The sequence below is a fragment of the Cnephaeus nilssonii genome (genome assembly GCF_951640355.1).
Source record: "Cnephaeus nilssonii genome assembly, chromosome: 13".
Lineage (NCBI taxonomy): Eukaryota > Metazoa > Chordata > Mammalia > Chiroptera > Vespertilionidae > Cnephaeus > Cnephaeus nilssonii.
The window spans coordinates 83,588,993-83,609,710 of record NC_137084.1 but is presented as its reverse complement, the minus strand read 5'-3'; the positions used below and the strand labels follow the sequence as shown (position 1 = coordinate 83,609,710).

Here is a 20,718-nt window from a genome sequence, read left to right as displayed (position 1 = left end):
AACAAATAAAAGAAGATTGAAATCATATATAGCATCTTCTTGAATCACAATGGCATGACACTAGAAATCAACTGTACTAAAAAAAAACCAAAACATTAAAACACATGGAGGCTAAATAGTATGTCATTAAACAATGAATTGGATACTAATAATATCAAACAAGAAATAAAAAATTACCTGAAAACAAATGAAAATGAACACATAACAACCCAAAACCTATGGGACAGAGTGAAAGCAATCCTGAGAGGGAAATTCATAGCATCACAGGCCTATCTCAAGAAGAAAAAATCTCAAGTAAACAATCTAACACTACACCTGGAGAATAAAAAGAATTAAACAAAAAAATAAATACAAAAAATAAAAAATAAAAAAACAAACAAGAAAAGCCCAGAATAAGGGAAAGGAAACAAAAAGATCAGAGTGGAAATAAATAAAATAGAGAATAAAATTAAAATACAAAAAATCAATAAAACCAAGAGCTAGTTCTTTGAAAAGATAAACAAGATTGATTAATCTTTAGCCAGACTCATCAAGAAACACGCCCTAGCCTGTTTGGCTCAGTGGATAGAGTGTCGGCCTGCAGACTGACGGTTCCCAGGTTCCATTCCAGTCAGGGGCACATGCCCAAGTTGCTGCTCGATCCCCAGAAGGGGGCGTGCAAGAGACATCACAGAAACACAAAAGATTGTTAGAAAATACTATGAACAACTATATGACAAAAAATAGAACAACCTGGGAGAAATGGACAAATTCCTAGAAACATAAAATCTTTGAAAACTCAATCAAGAAAAATCTGGAGAGAGAAACCAAGATGGTGGCATAGGTAAACACCTAAAATGCTGCCTTGCACAACAATATGAAAACTACAATTAAAAGACAAAATGGACATCATCCAGAACCACAGAGAGGACTGACTGCTGAGTGCATGGGCGGATGAGTGTGCGGCTGGCTTTCTAAAGCGGGAGGGAGACAAAAGCTCCCGACTGCGCTGAATTCCAGTTCACGGCGAGTTTCTGGGAACCCAGACTCATTCGAGGAGAAACTGGACTGTCTGGCAGCAGGTGAAACTCTCTCAGAGGTGCTTGAAGCAATTACCGAGGGACACTGAGACCCAGGGGCCTCATAGGGCAGGGCTGATGGGAAGTCAAGGCTGTCTGCTCCACCCTGAGACTCCGCCCCATCCAAGCTGAGCACAGAGGCTTTTGCAATTTTGCAAGTCTTGTCTCATAAGGCTGTCTCCAGCACAGAAGTTCTCCCAGCATAGACATAGCTGATCCTCACAGCCAATTGGCTTGGAGGTCAATTCCTCCCAGTGATACCAACAACAATCAAGACTTAAATACAACAAGGCTGTGCACACAGCCCACAAAGGGCTGCACCAAGAGTGTCCACCTTAGGTAACTGGGGAGGCTGAGCCACTGGGCCCTGCTAGGATACCTAGCACACAAAGCCACTCCATCAACTCAGGGAAGCAGCTAAAATGTGGAGACAAAGAGGCAGGCCACAAATGAAGGAAATGGATGAAAGCAAAAGACTGGATATAGAGTTCAAAACCACAGTTATAAGGTTTTTCAAGAACTTCCTAGAAAAGGCCAATAAATTTAGCAAGACCCTCGAGGATATGAAAAAGGACCACCTAGAAATTAAACATACACTGACTGAAATAAAAAAATATTATACAGAGACCTAACAGCAGACTAGAGGATCGCAAGAATCAAGTCAAAGATTTGGAATACAAAGAAGCAAAAAACACTCAACTGGAAAAGCAAAAAGAAAAAAGAATCCAAAAAGTTGAAGACAGTGTAAGGAGCCTCTGGGACAACCTCAAGCGTACCAACATCCGAATTATGGGGATGCCAGAAGAAGAGAGAGAGCAAGATACTGAAAACCTATTTGAAGAAATAATGACAGAAAACTTCCCCCACCTGGTGAAAGAAATAGACTTACAAGTCCAGGAAGCGCACAGAACCCCAAACAAAAGGAATCCAAAGAGGACCACACCAAGATACATCATAATTAAAATGCCAAGGGCAAAAGACAAAGAGAAAATCTTACAAGCAGCAAGAGAAAAACAGTTAGTTACCTACAAGGGAGCACCCATACGATTGTCAGCTGATTTCTCAACAGAAACTTTGCAGGCCAGAAGGGAGTGGCAAGAAATATTCAAAGTGATGAATAGCAAGAACCTACAACCAAGATTACTCTACCCAGCAAAGCTAACATTCAGAATTGAACGGCAGATAAAGAGCTTCACAGATAAGAAAAAGCTAAAGGAGTTCATCACCACCAAACCAGTATTATATGACATGCTGAAAGGCACTCTTTAAGAAGAGGAAGAAGAAGAAAAAGGTAAAGATAAAAATTATGAACAACAAATACATGTCAATCAACAAGTGAATCTAAAAATCAAGTGAATAAAAAATCTGATGAACAGAATAAACTGGTGAATATAATAGAATCAGGGGCATAGGAAGGGAGTGGACTGACAATTCTCGGGGGGAAAGGGGTGTGGGGGGTGCGGGAAGAGACTGGACAAAAATCGTACACCTATGGATGAGGACAGTGGGGGGGAGGTAAGGGCAGAGAGGGTGGGGTGGGAACCGGGTGGAGGGGAGCTATGGGGGGGAAAAAAGAGGAACAATTGTAATAACCTGAACAATAAAGATTTATTAAATTTAGAAAAAGAAATACAGTTCTAGAATGTTGTATATCTATATCTATATGTTTATATCTAGATAAAATGTTAATAACGATGGAATTTGGGGTGATTTAACATTGGTGCTTTTTACTTGGTTGTATTTTTTCTGAATAAACATGATTTTCTTCAATAAAAAAAAAAAGAAAGAAAAATCTGGAAACCTGAATAGATGGATAACAACTAATGAAACTGAAGCAGTAACAAAAAAACTCGAGCAAACAAAAGTCCTGGACCTGATGGCTTCACAGGCAAATTTAGCCAACCTTTCAAAAAAGAACTAGCACCCATCCTCCTCAACTACGTCAAAAAGTTCAAGAGGAGGTATGGCTCCCAAGCTCTCTGTGGGAGACCAGCATTATTCTAATTCCAAGGACACTGCAGAGAAAGGGAATTATAGTCAAAATCCCTGATGGACACAGAGGCTAAAATCCCCAAGGAAATATTAGGAAACTGATCTAGCAGTACATTGAAATGATCACATACAATGGCCAAGTGGGATTTATCCGGGGATACAAGGTTTGTAATACATTCACAAGTCAATGAACATGATGCATCACATAAACAAAATGAAGGATAAAAATCATATAATATCAATCAATGCAGAAAAACCATTCTACTAAACCCAGTATCCGTTATGATAAAGACTCTCAGCAAAGTGGGAATAGAGGGATCATCCTCAACATGATAAATGCCATATATGACAAACCTATAGACAACATCACATTCAGTGGGCAAAAACTAAAACCATTTCCCCTAAAATAGGAACAAGACAGGGATGTCCACTTTCACCACTCTTATTCAACACTAGAAGCCCAGTGCACGAAATTCGTGCACGGCAGGGGATTGTCCCTCAGCGCAGCCTGTACCCTCTCCAATCTGGGACTCCTGGTGGGATCGGGCCTAAACGGGCAGTCGGACATCCCTCTCACAATCCAGGACTGCTGACTCCCAACTGCTTGCCTGCCTGCCTTCCTGATTGCCCCTAACCGCTTCTGCCTGCCAGCCTGATCACCCCCTAACCACTCTGCTGCCAGCCTGGTTGATGCTTAACTGCTCCCCTGCCAGCCTGTTTGCCCCCAACTTCCCTCCTCTGCCAGCCTGGTCACCCCTAACTGCCCTCTCCTGCAGGGTTGATCACCTCCAACTGCCCTCCCTTGCAGGCCGGGTGCCTCCCAACTGCCCTCTCCTGCTGGCCATCTTGTGGTGGCCATCTTGTGTCCACATGGGGGCAGGATCTTTGACCACATGGGGGCAGCTATATTGTGTGTTACAGTGATGATCAATCTGTATATTACTCTTTTATTAAATAGGATAGAGGCCTGGTACAGGGGTGGGGGCCAGCTGGTATGCCCTGAAGGGTGTCACAGATAAGGGTGGTGGTTCCCTTGGGGTGTGGGGCGGCCTGAGCGAGGGGCCTGTGGTGGTTTGCAGGCCGGCCACGCCCCCTGGCAACCCAAGGGGAGGCCCTGGTATCTGGAATTTATTTTCCTTCTACAATTGAAACTTTGTAGCCTGGAGCGGAGCCAAGCCTGGGGCTCCGGCAGCCATTTCTGTGGCAGTTAATTCACCTTCTACAATTGAAACTTTGTAGCCTTAAGCGGGTGAGCCCGGCCAGGGTGTGTGGAAAGCTTTGCTTCCCCTGTTGCCGCCGGCAACCCTGGCCTGCTCTCTCAAGCTCCATTCTGCCGCCATTTGTTTGAATTTGTTTACCTTCTATAATTGAAACTTTGTAGCTTGAGTGGAGGCTTAGGCCTGCAACGGCTATGGAAAGCTTGGCTTACTCTGTTACCTAGGAAACCTTGCTCTCTGTGGCTGTAGCCATCTTGGATTGGGGTTAATTTGCATACTCGCCCTGATTGGCTGGTGGGCGTGGCTTGGCTGGTGGGTGTGGCTTATGTAGCGGAGTGATGGTTAATTTGCATATTACCATTTTATTAGAGAGTATAGTACTGGAAGTCCTAGCCACAGCAATCAGACAAGAAGAAATAAAAGGCATCCAAACTGAAAAGAAGGAAGTCAAATAGTCATTATTTGCAGATGGCATGATATTGTAAACAGGGAACCCTAAAGAACCCATAGAAAACTATTAGATTTAGTAAATGAATTTGGCAAAGTAACAGGTTACAAAGTTAATATTCAGAAGTTGGTGGCACTTTTATATTCCAATAATGAACTATCAGAAAAGGAAACTAAGAAAACTATCCCATTTACAATTGCCTCAAAAATAATGCCTGGAGTAAATTTAACTAAGGAGGTAAAAGACCTGTATTTGGAAAATTATAAGATGCTGAAGAAAGAAATTGAACAAAAAATGTAAATAACATTATACACTGTGTTCATGGACAGGAAAAATTAACATCATTAAAGTGTCTATACTACCCAAAGCAATCTATAGATTCAATGCAATTCCTATCACAATACCAATGGTGTGTTTCATAGAACTAGAAAAAAAAAATAATCCAAAAATGTATATGGAACCACAATAGCCCTGAATAGGCACAGCAATTTTGAGAAAGAACCAAGTTGGAGGTATCACGCTACCTGCTAATTATAACCCAAACAGCCTGGTACGGGCATAAAAACAGACACAAATATCATTTGAACAGAATAGGAAGCCCAGAAATAAACCAATGTCTATATAGTCAAGTAATATTTGACAAAGAAAGGAAAAACAAACAATGGGGTAAAGAACATCTATTCAATAAAGGATGTTGGGAAAATTGCACAGATACATGCAAAAAATTGAATCTAGACCACTTTCTTACAACACACACGAGAATAAACTCTAAATGGATTAAAGACAAATATAAAAACCCCAAACCATAAAACTCCTAGGGTAAACATAGGCAGTAATATCTCTGGTATTTCTTTTAGCAATATTTTTTTCTAACATGTCTCTTTGGGCAAAAGAAACGAAAGAAAAAGTAAACAACAGGACCACATCAAACTAAAAAAAGTTTTGCACAGCAAGAAAAACCATCAGCAAAACAAAAAGACAACCTACTGAATAGCAGAATATATTCAGCAATGAACATATGATAAGGGGTTAATATAAAAATTTATAAAGAACTCAGATATCTCACGCCAAAAAACACAAACAATTCAATTTAAAAATAGGCAGGGGCCTGAATAGACACTTCTCCAAACAGGATGTACAGACGATGGCCAATAGACATTTAAAAAGATGCCCAAAGCCACAAATCACCAGAGAAATGCAAATTAAAACCACATGACACCACCCACACCTGTCAGAATGGCTATCATCAATAAATCACCAAACAAGTGTTGACAAGGATGTGGAGAAAAGGGAACCCTTGTGCACTGTTGGTGTGAATACAGATTGGTGCAGCCACTATGAAAAGCGATATGGAGGTTTCTCAAACAATTAAAACTACCTCATGACCTGGCAATGCCACTCCTGTGTATATATCCAAAGAATCCCAAAGCACTAATTTGAAAGGACACATGCACTCCTATGTTCACTGCAGCATTATTTATAATACTAAAGGCCCGATGCATGAAATTCGTGCAAGAGTAGGCCTTCCTTCCCCCGGCTGTCGGCACCGGCTTCTCTCTGGCACCGGGACCCGGGCTTCCCTCCGGCTGTTGGCAGGCACCTGGGACCTGGGCTTCCCATGCAGCCCTGGCTTCGTTCGGAAGGTCATCCAGAAGGATATCTGGTCTAATTAGCATATTATGCTTTTATGATTATAGATAATAACCAAGATATAGAAGCAACCCAAGTGTCTATCAATAAATGAATGGTGTGGTACATTCATACAATGGAATATTACTTGGCCATACAAAAGGAGGAAATGTTAACATTTGCAACAGCATGGATGAACCTAGAAGGTATGATGCTAAGTGAAATAGCCAGGAAAAGACAAATACTACATAATTTCCCTTATGTGTGAAATCTAAAGAGCAAAATAAAGAAACAAAATAGAAACAGACCCATAGATACCGAGAACAGACTGATAGTTGCCACAGAGGAAGGGTTTGGGGGACTAGGTGAAAAAGATGAAGAGATTAAGAAGTATAAATTGTTAGTTATAAAATAGTCATGGGCATGTGAAGTACAGCAGAGGGAGAATAGTCAATAATTTGTAATAACTGTGCATGGTGCCAGGTGGGTACTGAAAACATTGGGGCAATACTTTGTAGAGTATATGATTGTCTAATCACTATGCTGTACACCTGAAACTGATACAAAGTAATACTGAATGTAAATTATAATCGAAAAATAAAATTAAAAGAATATACTTCTTTTTACATGTACTAAAATAAGTTTTTTTGTCCCATTCTATTAACAGGTTTCTCTACTTTGTTTTAACATGTAGATAGATTTATGTAGTCCCATGGACTCTGAGAAGAGGATCAAGTGCACTTCTATACTATATTAATGATGAATCTCACTGGAGACTTGGTTTGAATACTATTTTATATGAATGTATATTAAACTGCTTAGGAATCAAGGCTGATATCAAGTCCATATGGCTTACAACTTTTTAATCCACATTTGACATGAAAATTGATGCTACACTGTCATACTATAAATTTTTTGTTTCAAGTTGAGTAGTGTGCTTGCTAACAAGCCACAAGAGCTGTTATAACTTACGCTGCTACACTGACATCCAAAAAACAAAGTGACTCAGACTACCACAGAGTAGCCACAGAATAAGCTGACCTTTTCCAAAGAAATACATCTCCTTAACAACAATAGTCCTCAAGTGGGCCTAAGGGAGAAAATGCTTTTGTAAGTTCAGTAAGGGTGAGATGAGATTGGGTTATGGTTCCCTAACCCTGTTCTATGAGTTAATTTGCTAAGAAGAGATCTTCTACTGGATTGGTAGATTCTAAACCATGATCTCACCATCAATGAAAGCAGTAAGATCAAGAGTATATTTTAGTGAAGTACTTAAATTTATCATTGTAGAATTACCACAATCTTATGGCAAGCTACATATTGAAGTAAATGTCTATGGGCATGTCTAAACAGTTTATGTTCAAACCTGTGTTAAGATTTTGCAGACTACGTGATGTACTTTATTATCCACAGCCTTAACCATAGTACTTTCTTAAAAGGTTTGAATCAAACCCCTTTCCCATAGGAAGATTTTCTATATGTTCTAATTTAGGTCTTCCTGCTATATAATCCTATAACAACCTGTACGCTCCCCTTATTGTAACACTCATTGAGACTGAAATAACTAAGGACAATTTCCCCATCTCCTATATAATAATAAAAGCCTAATATGCTAAGTGTCCGGTCGGCCGTTCAACAAATCAAAGCATAATATGCTAATGATATGCTAAGGCTGCTCAACCACTCGCTATGACATGCACTGACCACAAGGGGGTAGATGTTCCAATGGGTAGGTCAGCTTGCTGCTGGGGTCCGGCATATCAGGACTGAGTGAGACAGGCCGGATACACTCTGGAGCCCTCCCAGGCTCCAATCGTGCACTGGTGGGGTCCCCCGGCCTGGCCTGCTCCCTCTCGCAATCTGGGACCCGCCCCCCCCACCCCACCCCCCGGGGGATGTCGGAGAGCCAGTTTCGGCTCAATCCCGCAGGCCAGGCTGAGGGACCCCACTGGTGCACGAATTTGTGCACTGGGCCTCTAGTTAATTATAAGCTTCATTAACCTTTTGCACTCGGATGTCGAGTGTGACTCGACATGGTTAGCATCGGTAGCAGCTCGTATGTCGAGCCACACTCGACACGTAGTTTCACTGTGGGGGGAAGGGGGATTTTTGTCTATTTTTCCAGTATCTTTTCTTGTTTTCATTAGCATGAAAGGACAAGTAAAATGTAAATGCCGTCTCAACTGATGCCAAAAAAGAAAAAATGAAAAACCGATAATGCATGTGAAATTTATTAGGACGATCTTGTTGGAGAATTCAGAGATGGTACACTAACTTCCAGGGGTAGATTATTATCCACTAACTTAGAGCAACGTTTAGATGGAAAGCTCCATATAATCACACCTCACCCTAACAAAAAACACAAAGATTGTGTTGTTTGTTCTAACAGAAAAATCAAAGGAGGAAGAAGAGAGACGATTTATATTTGCGAAACATGTGAATGTAAACCAGGTCTTCATGTGGGTGAATGTTTCAAAAAATATCACACCATGAAAAATTATAGAGATTAAAATTAGTCTTTGAATGTATCAATAATTTGAAATATAAAAAAATCCAAATAAATAAGTTTGTATGAAAAGAAACTCCAGTTTTTTATTCTACTGCCGCGCTTTGTAAAATCTGGGGTATTTAAAAAATTAAATCCCGAGTAGAATAAAGGAATCGAGAAAAAAGCAAGCGAGTGCAAAGGGTTAAGGCAGGAGCCATGTCTGTTTTGGTTCCTACTGTATTTCCCAGCACAGGGCTTGGCACATAAATATATATTGAGAGGTCTATATGGACAAATAGTCAGAAAAAAACAACAACTCGATAAATAGCTACCAGAGACTCTGAACTCTTTTATTATATTACCAGAGGCCTGGTGCACGAATTCGTGCATGGGTGGGGTCCCTTGGCCTGGCCAGCAATTGGGGCCATCGGGGCCGTCTCACCCAGTCCCAACTGTCGGCCGGCCAGGGGGAGGGATTGGGGGAGGTTGGCCAGCCCGGGCCGCGGGAGGTTGGCTGTGGGAGCACACTACCAGGGGGCAGCTCTTGTGTTGAGCATCTGCCCCCTGGTGGTCAGTGTGCATCATAGCAACCAGTCAACCTGTTGTTGTAATGGTCGCTTAGGCTTTTATATATACAGATAAATAAGACAAAGTAATTTTCACTTGTCTACTTTTGTGATGGTAGTTTTGGAACTACAATTGTCTAATGCTGTGCAGTAAATTCTGAGATATGGACAGCAGCAGAGAGCTAAAATTGTACATCAGTTAAATTATTTTTATGATGATCTATTTTATGCTTATATTCTTTAAAACACAAAGAAATAATGTTTGGTGAAAAAAGAGCACTTAGTTGGTTGAGCACTTAAAAAAGAAATTAACCAAAGAATATATATTCCAGACTCTTCATCTTCACATTCCCTTTGCAAAATAGATGACTTTGCATTTTTGGAAAGGTTAATTACTTAACCTAGAATCTGATAATAAAATATTTATAAAAGTATTAAAATAAAATAGCAAATTTCCTTACCCAGGTTAGCAAATCTTCCCCAATTTGATCAATAACAGAGGTCTCATTCCTCTTTCGAACAGTCTTCATCTGCTCATTCAACCCAACTCAAAGGGAAAAATAAAATGAAAAAAAAAGTAAGCATACACACATTACTGATAGTACCAAGAACTTAAATTAAAAGGAAAAGATTCAGAGTAGTATAACTACTTCTAACTCCTTAAATATAAATCAGGACACAATTCTTATACATCTAGATATTGTGAGCTCTATCTGAAAAACAGATGGTAAAGCACAAAACAATGTGAAAAATAGCAAATTAAATACAGGCTAGGTATATATAATAGTCATTTAATTTCAAGATCCCATCTATAACATACTTATAAAGCACTTGAACGTAAATCATGCAGGTCACTCTGCCTACTGTCCCTCTGAAATGTGTATGTTCACAGGCAATGAACATAATCTAGTCTGAACTTGACAATGTATGTTGGTGAGACCTAAAATCACTCCCGGACAAGTGAAAAGGCATTCATATGGTGGGCAGGTGTTGAAAGATGGTGATGGCATTCCTGGTGAAAGAAAGATGAAACATGAAGGGACACGGGGAACAGTGACTCAGAGCGAGGAATGGACACACTGACAGGAAGTCCGCGATGAGCAGCACCAGGAGAGCTTCCCTGTATCTACTCGAGCATCCCAAGCAAACAATAAAACAATGGAGTGATTTAATTGCTGAAATGACACCGCCATGGGTTGTTTGTTGTGTATTACTATTTTCAACATGCATTTATACACATATATTACATGGGATATATATTTTTAAAAACATATACACTATAATTGATAGGAAATTTTCAAGGGTAGTTTTGACTACTCATGTTTTTCAGCTTAGACACTGACATTAGATGCCAAGTCCTGTGTTAACACTTTGAATATAAAAGGCTGATATGGGAATGGGGTGGAAGGTTTATTCAAAGATCCAATCACTTACTTATGTTGTACTCTTTTATATAATGGAAATGTTAGGGACAAAGATCAGAGTCAATTTCTCTTACTGTGAAGTTGAAGAATATCTTCCAAGTTTGAAAAAATTTTCCGTAGTTCTGAAGGTGACAGAATTCCTTCTCTGCACACTCGCTGGTAGAACACTTGATCAAGAACTTTCAGTGTTCGAACATGAGCTCTTTCAGTGTAAAATAATTCTAAACAGAAAAGAAGTAAATATAAAATGTGGCCTTACTTAGAATAATTCTATGAAAAGTCTAGTTCCTATTTCACACCACACATAGTTATTACAATATTATAGCCTATATTCCTATAGGCTTCAGCTGGGATTAACTAGCAAATAAGTTATATAATGATCATTTGTAGTTTAGAGAAGGGAAATCATTTTTTTTTTTATTCCACAGAACTTGCCTACATATTGGCTCTACGAGTTTAATATTGGAAAATGAAAAACATCATTATAAACTGTTTTGTACTTAAAAGTTAACAGTGTACTCCAAAACTCCTCTATCTTTTTAAAATAGTAGCCACACCCCCCAACTTTGCAGGGGCCTGAACCCTCACCCCTTCTGAGGGAAGTCTCCTGCCCCCATGGCTGCTTAACTTCCCATGCCCAGCTGAAATCGGGACCCGGGTAACAGACCGAGACTTGGCCGACAGCAGCTGCCCTCTCACTCCAACAAGACTTGTTTGAGTTGTCTTGTACCCATGGTGTGGGAAAGTGGGTTTTGATATCTAAATCCAGCCTACCACCAGGAATGCTCAGGGCCTACTCAAGAAGGCAAATAATCCTTTCCACTAATATTTACAGGGTAAAATAAGATTGTTGTTAGAGTAATAAATTTGACAGTAAAATAGTAGTCAAGTTTTCAGGCTAATTTAAATTGGCTAATTGAAATAAGCGAATATTCTAGAAAAATTAATTATACTGGACAAAAAGCAGTTCCTAAAGTGTTAACTAAAATTTTTATTGGTAGTTCATCTCATGATAAAATTGCGTAACATGTAATGAACCTAAAGCAGTCATATTATAGTGCAAAAAATTAAAATTTAAAAGCTATCAAGACTACATTATAAAATTTTCAAAAGCCTCCTAATATTTAAATCAAAAAAGGGGGGAAAGTAGAAGAATATCATGTAAGGAAAAATATCCTGTAAGTAAATTACATCTAGAAAATTTGTACTGTAGAAAATTAATTGTAATGCTAACAGCAAGACACCCATGAAAAACACACATGGTGTCAAAACAAGCCAGAGGAAAATCATTTGGGCAAAAAATGAAAAAGGATCCCAAGTCAAATTTATAGAAAATATTCCTTTATTAACTTTTGGTCGAGAATGTTTGTATATTTTCCCTCAGAAAACAACTCCGAGACCATGTGGATTCCGGCAACAGAGAGGTACTGACAGGACTACTCCAGCCATGAAAACAGAAGAGCAGTCCAGAGATGGAAGACGCTGACGTTGCCTTGCCATACTAGCAGTCAGCAGCTGTGCGTCACTGCAGGTTGCCCAGGACCAAACCAGAGAGGGTCGGACCTGCATTACCACCATTTGTCCACCATCCAGAACTGAAATATCATTGCTGACATGTGCACATAAGGAACTGTTGGACATTGAAATTGGGTCTCAAAAGAACTGTTGGCCCAGAAAGAAACTCACTACAGACTGATTCATTTGCCTGTCAGCATAACCATTATTGCTTGTCTCATTTTCGGTTCTTATAAGTGTATTTCTAGTAGGACATGATCTCACTCATTTAGGGGAAATGATGAACAACATAGACTGATGAATAAGAACAGACCCAGAAACAAGGAGGCAGACTGTCGGACCTCAGAGGGAGGGTGGGGATAAAGGGGAGAGATCAACCAAAGGACTTGTGTGCATACATATGAGCCTAACCAATAGTCAAGGACAACAGGGGGGTGGGGGCATGTGTGGGGAGGGATGTGGGATGGGAATGAGGGGATGAGGACAAATATGTGATACCTTAACCAATAAAGAAATTTAAACAAAAAAAATAAATAAAATAGTAGCCATAAATCATAACTACATTAGAAAACCGTAAGCCCAAACATCATATAGCCTTGGTTATCTACTTTTGGTTATCTAATGCCTATCAAACCTCATTTCTGAGGGCAGGCTTCTAATGTCACCGTCTCAATGTTATTGGGGACAAGAGGATATTGATTAAATCACATCCTAAAGGCAGGAGAGGGCAGTGTCCACGTCAGACCTCTGCTGTGCACTCGACGGGTGAGGAAGAGCTGCGCCTGGGCGAAAGGGGAACTGGGTGCTAGTTTTCTCCCTGTCACTTATCAGCTGCACAATCTTAATTTGTTCCATCACCCTGAGCCTTAGCATTCTCACTCATAATCTATGAACAAGATGAAGAGTCTGAAAGGAAAGTTATGGGGCAAATGTCTCAATGATTTTTCTAGTTTTGAAGTTCAAGGATCTTCAATATAGTTTAATTTCATCTTTGTTTAAAACAAAAGGCAAGCAGAAACTTGGAAGCAAACACCAAGACCCAGGGCATTTTCTGCTGTAATAAAACAACAACAACAAAAACCAATTAAACTCACCGTTAATCACTTCCTGCCTTTTGATCTCACAGGGCTTCAGTCCCAGTAACACTTCTCGGCTAACAAGCTGCTGCCAGTTGGGTGGATCAGTTTCCAAGTCATTTTCAAACTGTTCATCCTCACTTTGACTTTCTCCAAAAGCGATGCTGTCTAACCTAATAAAGAAAAAAAAAAGGATGAAGAATCCCATTTGAGGACATCAAGTGGACAATGGGAAACAGCAGACGTCTTTACTAGTACATTACAGCACATAAGTCTGACAAACTATGTAGTGTTTCTTTAAAAAATTTTTCAATTACAGTTGACATACAATATTACATTAGATTCAGGTGTACAACAGTGATGAGACGTTTGTGTAACTTACAAAGTGATGGCCCTGATAAGCCCCGTGCCTATCTTACACACAGGTATGAAAATGTTATTGGCTATATTTCCTATGCTGTACTTAGTATTTCCATGACAAGTTTTATAATTTAACCACTTCCCCTTTTTCACCCATAACACCAACCCCACTCTCATTGGCATCCATCTATTTGTTGTATGAATCTATGGATTTGTTTTGTTTGTTCATTTATTTTGTTTTTTAGATATACCATGTAACTGAAATCATATGGTATTTGCCTTTCTCTGACTTAATTCACTTAGCATAATACCCTGTAGGTCCATCCATGTCACAAATGGCAAGATTTCATTCATTTTATGGCTGAATAATATTCCATTGTGTATATGTTCCATATCTTCTCTGTCATTTGTCTACTGGTGGCCATTTAGGTTGCTTCCATATCTTGGCTATCATATATAATGCTGTAATGAATATAGGGGTGCATATATCTTTTCCAATTAGTGTTTTGAAATACCCAGAAGTGAAATTGCTGGCTAATATGGTAGCTCTATACACTTTTGAGGAACCGCTACAATATTTTCCATAGTGGTTATCTGTACGTAAAGGTTCCCTTTGCTCCACCTCCTCTCCAAAACTTATTGATAGGCATTTTGAGGGATATGAGGTGGTATCTCACTGTGGTTTTAATTTGCATGTCCCTGATGATTAGTGATGTTGAGCAACCTATCATAGATCTACTGCCCATCTATCTGTCCTATTTGGAGAAATATTTATTCAGGTACTCCGTGCTTTTTTAGATTGAATTGTTAGGGGTTTTATGTTGTATTAGTATGCATGATTTCCCTATATATTTGTGTATTCACCCCTATCGATGTACCATTAGAGAATAGTGTCTCCCACTCAGCAAGCTGTCGTTTTGTTTTGTTGATGGTTCTCTTCACTGTGCAGTCTTTTTAGTTTCATGTAGTCACATGTGCTTCTTTTTGTCTTTGGTTTCTTTCCCTTGCCTGAGAAGACATACCCGAAAAACCTACAACTAGAGCAGTAATGAAGAGTTTACTACCTATGATTTCTTCTGAAAGTTTGTGGTTTGGGGCCTTACTTTTAAGTCTTCAATCATTTTGAGTTGATTCTTGGGTACGGTGTAAGAGAGTTACCGGAGGGGGGTGGCTGCCTCGGCCCAGTGTGTCAGGCATGTCTCAGGGCCAGACTCCCAGCCCCCTCTCTGCGATCTGCTCTTCTCCCCAGCCGCTCCCAGACTCCACAGGTCCGCACCTCAGCCACGGGGACCCATTGTTTTGACTTAGGTCTGAATCACACCTGACAAAAAGATGGGAGCCAAGGGGAACACGAAGCTTAGGCTGACAGCTATGCTGAGTAACCAAGTCCTGCGTCTTCCAGCATTGGTGACGCTGTGCAGGCGGACTTCAAGTTTAGACTTGAATGATGCTAACAAGATGCCCCTGGAGCCATTTCTAAGAAGCTGGATCCAAGGTTCAAAAAAGAAACAAAAAGAAACTGGAGACTTTAAAGCTTAAAAAGCAACACTGTAATTTAAACTCAAGCTGGAGAGCTGAGAGCTCGGAAGGAAGCCGCTGCCCCGTTGTGAGGACACTCAAGGAGCCCTAGGGAAATCTTTTAGAGACCCATGTGGCAAGGAACATCCCTGCTGCTCCCAGCCGGCCAGGAGCTGAGGCCTCCGGCCAACAGACAGAACCCTTTTTGACATGGGACAGTGTGGATGAGGGGACATTTCCAATGTTGGATTCTCATATATCTGAAATTTATTAAAGTAGACGACTTTAATCACTCAAAATATGAAAGACATTTTATAGCTAATAAAACCCTCCATAATTTAAAAAGAAAGTTATCCAGTTCCATCCTTTTGCACGTATCACTGTTTTTCTTATACCATTTATTGACTAGACTCTATTTACCTTATTGTATAGTCTTGCCTCCTTTATTATAGATTAATTGATCATAACAGGCATGGGTTTATTTCTAGACTCTCTAGTCTGTTCCACTGATCTATGTGCCTGTTGTGTGTTTTTTAATTTAAGAAAAATTGATTTTAGAGAGAGAAGGGAGAGAAACACTAATTGGTTGCCTCCCGCACGCATCCCAACTGGGGATCAAACCCGCAACCTGGGTATGGCAACGTGGGTATGTGAACTGGCTGGGAATTGAACTGGTGACTTTCAGTGCACAGGGCAACACCTAACCCATTGAACTGCACTGGCCAGGGTGCATGTGCCTGTTTTTTTATGCCAGTATCATGCTGCTGTGGTTACTACAGCCCAGAATAGTTTGGTATCAGGCAGTGTAATACCTCCAACTTAGTTCTTCCTTCTCCAGTGGTTCCATATGAATTTTAATATTATTTATTCTAATTCTGTGAAAAAAGGCATTGGTATTTTGATATGACTACACTGAATCTGTAGATGGCTTTGGGACGTATTAACATTTTAAAGATGCTAATTCTTCCTACATGAGCACAGTATACATTTACATTTATTTGTATAGTCTTCAATTTGATCCTTCAATTTCTTAGTTTTCCAAGTATAGGCCTTTTACTGCCTTGGTTGACTTTATTCCTATGTATTTATGATGCAACTGCAAATGGGGTTGTTTTTTTAATTGCTCTTTAATTTTGCACTCGGATGTCGAGTGTGACTCGACACGGTTAGCATTAGAATAAAGGAATCGAGAAAAAAGCAAGCAAGTGCAAAGGGTTAAGAAATAATTATTATTAGTATATAAAAATGCAACTGGTTTTTCTGAATATTAATTTTGTACCTTTCTATTTTGTTACATTTACTTATCAGTTCTAATAACTTTGTGGCGGAATATTTAGGGCTGTTAGCTGGGGTTTTTCATGGGTGGCCTTTATGGTGAGGTATGGTCCCTGTATCACCACCAGTTTCTAAGAGTTTTTATCTAAATGAAGCATTTTGTGAAGATTTTTCTGCATCTATTGATGGAATCATAGTTTTTATCCTTAATTTTGTATATGTGGTATGTAACCTTAAATGATTTGCAGATATGAACCAACCTCAAATGCCAGTGATAAATCCGACCAGATCATGGTGTACCTTTTTACTGTATTGCTGAATTTGATTTAAAATATTTGGGAATTTTGCATCTAGGTGTGTCAGGGATATTGGTCTGTAACTTCCTTTTTGTCGTGTTTGTCTGGTGTTGGTATCAGGACAATGTGTCTTCACAAAGGCGAGTCTTCCCTCCCTTCGCTTTTTAAGAATAGTTTGAGGATAAGTGTTACTTTTTGAATGTTTGGTAAAATGTCCCTGTGAATCCATCTGGTCCAGTGCTTTTGTTTGTTGGAAGTTTTTAACTTACTATTTCTATTTCTTTAGTAGTTATTGGTCTGTTCATATTTGTTTCTTCAAGCTTGGAAGACTGTATGTTTCTAAAAATTTACTGATTTATCCAGGTTGTCCAATTTGTTGCAATAAACCTGTTCGTAGTATTTCTTTATAAACCTTTATATTTCTGTGGTGTTGGTTGTCTCTTCTCTTTCATTTCTGATTTTATGTATTTGTCTCACCCATTTTATTGTTGTTGATGAGTCTAGCTAAGGGTTTATCCACTTCATCTTTTCTAAGTACTAGGTCTTGGTTTCATTGATTATTTCTTTTCCTTTTAAAAAAATGTATTTCATTATTTCAGCTCTGATCTTTGTTTTTTCCATCCTTCTCCTCATTTTGGGTTTGTGTGAGGTTTTCTGTTCCTTGAGGAGGCCTGTCTCGCTCCATTTCCCCATTAGAGCTGCTGTGCCTGTGCCCATAGGTTTTTGGTCACTGCGTTTTCATTTTCATTTGTCTCTCGGTGTCTTTTAACTTATTCCTTGATCTTGTTAATCCACTCACTGTTTTTAGTTTTGTGCTACTGTTGTTGCAGAAGACGGTTATTTCCTTTGTAAATTTACTGAGACTTGTTTTGTGGCCTAACATGTAGTTTGTCCTGGAAAATGTTCCATATGCACTTGGGAAGATGTATATTCTATTCCATGCACCCATGTCTCTGGACCTATGTAACGTACTGACATATCTCAGAGAAGAGGGGGTTGGGAGGGACAGAAAGAACATATATGCAGAGCCCATGTACACAGACAATAGTGTGCTGAAGGCGTGGGGTGGGGCTGGGGCTGGGTGGAGGGGGACATTGGGGGGCATCTGTAATACTGTCAACAATAAAAAAATTAGAACAAAACGAACCAGAGTGAATATTCTGCTGCTTTGTGTAATGATGTCATAGATGTCATCAAGTCCATCAATCTAGTGTGTCATGTGAGGCCACTGTTTTCCTTACTGACTTACTCTGGGTTCTCTATCCATCGATGTAAACGGGGTGTTGAGCTCCCTACTATGATTGCCTTACTGCCAACCTCTCTGCACCTCTCCATCTCCTGTGTGGTATGCAGACACCCCCATATGGGTATGTAGCAGCCTACAGGAGCTGTGCTCTCGTGTGGGATTGATCCCTTTATGATTATGAAATGCCCTCTGTCTTTTGTTACTTGCTTTAAATTCTGTTTCCTCTAAGTATTGCTACACCAGCTTTCTTTTTTTCCCATTTGCAAGGAATGCCTTTTTCCCATCCCTTTACTTTCATTGTGTGTGTCTAGATCTGACATGGGTCTATAGTCAGTTTATGTACCAGTCGTATTTTTTCATCCATCCATTCATCTACCCTATGTGCTTTGCTTGGGGCATTTACTACATTTACATTTAAAGTAATTATTGATAGGTATGTATTATTATTTTACTAATGGTTTTCTGATTAGTTTTGTAGTTCTTCTGTTCCCTTCTCATTCTCTTGCTCTCTTCTCTTCTGTGTCTCCTCTGTGGGTTGTGTCTGCCCTCCTGTTGTGGCTGAGCCTCGACTGCTGCTGGCACCTCAGTGGGTGGGACTGCCCTGCAGGCTGACTGGGTGAGGGCTGCCGTGACTATCAGACGGGCTGCAGACGAGGGCAGGGCTGACCCCACAGAGCAGCGGGGCTGTAGGAGCAGCGGAGTCCACTCTTCAGATCTGTCATCTGTGGGGCTGGCGGGTACTGACGCCGGCCCTGGTGCTGGCACTGGAGCCTCTCGTGTGGGCTCAGGTCACTGCTGTATATGCTTGGCTGGTGCCGCCTGGTGGGCGCTACAAAGGGACCTGTGGTCGGTTGCTGTTGTGCTGGAGTGGGAGGCACTTGGAAGAGGTCACACTGCAAAGCTGGCTGTCAATAGCGCCAGGCTTGAGACCCGTGGAGGTCATCATGATGGAAACTGAGGCAGCGACCACTGTGCTAGGCTTGCCTCAGCTGAAGCTACTTTCCAAGCCAACATTGGCCACAGCTTATGCCAGGCTTGGGGCTACCCGAGCAATGCAAGTTGAGACTGGGTGCTGGTTGCACTTGGACCCACTCAGCAAGCTGGATGGGCATGCCGTGGCCAGCCCCCGCTTGTCTGGGGTTTGGAGACCCTTGAGAGATTTTAGAAAAATCCGCGGCTGGAGCTGAGGCAGACCGCTTGTGTGGAAAAGCCGCTGGAAGTGGCTCAGGCTGGCAGTGAAAGCAGGGTGGGGAGTGTCGGGGTGACTCAGCACAGCGGTAGGAGCAGTGCTAGCCAGGCTCATGGAGCCCAGACTGGGAGCCACCCTGAGCCTCCAGGTGGGCGGGGGCGGGGCAACGGCACAGCGGGGCCTGCCAGCATTTCTGTGCCCAGTGTTGTTCGGATGGCTGTCCTTCAGCTGGCAACCCACACCTACTCAACAGAGCTCCTCCCACACGTCCCTGGCACCTCCCAGCCCTGTCCCTGGGTTGGAGCCCCGAGTGAGCTCCTGCGTGAGCCAGCACCTGGGCCCCTCCTGAAGAATGGCTGGGGTACTGCAGCCCCTGCCTCCCTCAGAGGCAATCCCCGCTGGCTTCCGAGCCCGACGTAGGGACTCCTCTTCCCAACACTGGAGTCCCAGGCGGAAAGTCCAGCCTGGTGCTGGGACCCCTCGTTCCTCCGTGGAGATCTCCACGACCGAGATGGCCTTATTCTTAACCACCACACAAGGGCGCGGGACCACCCACGTCCCAACCCATTCGTCTCAACAGGGCTTCTCCATATTCTCATTGGAGCACCTCTAATTCAGCTGGTCGCCAGATGGTTCTCAGCGACAGCTGCTCCCTAACTTCGCTGTGATCTGCTGTGGTCATGGGAGGAGGTGAAGGCAGCGTTTAGCTACTCCTCCATCTTGACCAGAATCCCGAGTCTCTTCCTTTAACGTAGGTGTTAGGGCCAGAAAATGCTCCTTACAGCACGCCCTGCTGACGGCTGCCGTAGGGTACTTACTTCCGAAAGGGCTTTGGTGTCCCATGGTCAGTCATCCTGAAACAATGGGAAAAAGAGTCAACAAAAACCAAATGTTAATTAAGAAAGGTATGCCAGTGTTCAAAACTGGGTAAAACTACAGCGGCTGATAAATAATTCTTCTTGATATTGTAAGAATAAATGGAAAAGCATTCAATATCTATCTAATATTTACTACCAATACAAGTTCTAGTTTCTTCCCAAAAAGCACATGTGGGAATAACTTTAAAATACAGGAATAATATATAATTAAAAAACGGTAAGCAATATCTGACACGGAGACCTCAGTTACGTCTGAATTACCTTTCCACCTCCCATTCCTCCTCTTGCACCTGGTCCAATGGCAGCGGCGGGGACTCCAGGGCAGCACTGGAAGCACGAGGGGGGGCGTCTACGAGGTCTGCAGACGCTGAGGATTCTGCCACTGGCTTTGACCCTGAAGAGACAAACGGCACCCATTCAATTCGTGCCACACACGTGTAATATCATGTACTTACTCAGATGATGACAACAAAAAAAGGTGTTCATTTCAAAAGAGCTTCAACCTAATCCATAGTCACATTCATTTTTAAACAACTGTGGGTT

At 41.2% G+C, this 20,718-nt stretch overlaps 1 protein-coding gene across 3 annotated transcripts in view; it reads right to left on the bottom strand.

The window, feature by feature from the left end:
- ARHGEF12 (Rho guanine nucleotide exchange factor 12) overlaps positions 1-20,718 on the bottom strand; it is a 244,174-nt gene that overhangs the window by 49,228 nt on the left and 174,228 nt on the right. For all 3 annotated transcript variants that reach the window (XM_079787790.1, XM_079787791.1, XM_079787792.1), the window contains 5 exons: positions 20,437-20,569; positions 20,116-20,151; positions 13,432-13,586; positions 10,897-11,043; positions 9,860-9,945 (listed from right to left, as the gene is read on the bottom strand). In XM_079787790.1, coding sequence (XP_079643916.1) covers positions 9,860-9,945; positions 10,897-11,043; positions 13,432-13,586; positions 20,116-20,151; positions 20,437-20,569 — 557 coding nt within the window. The remainder of the gene's footprint in view (positions 1-9,859; positions 9,946-10,896; positions 11,044-13,431; positions 13,587-20,115; positions 20,152-20,436; positions 20,570-20,718) is intronic.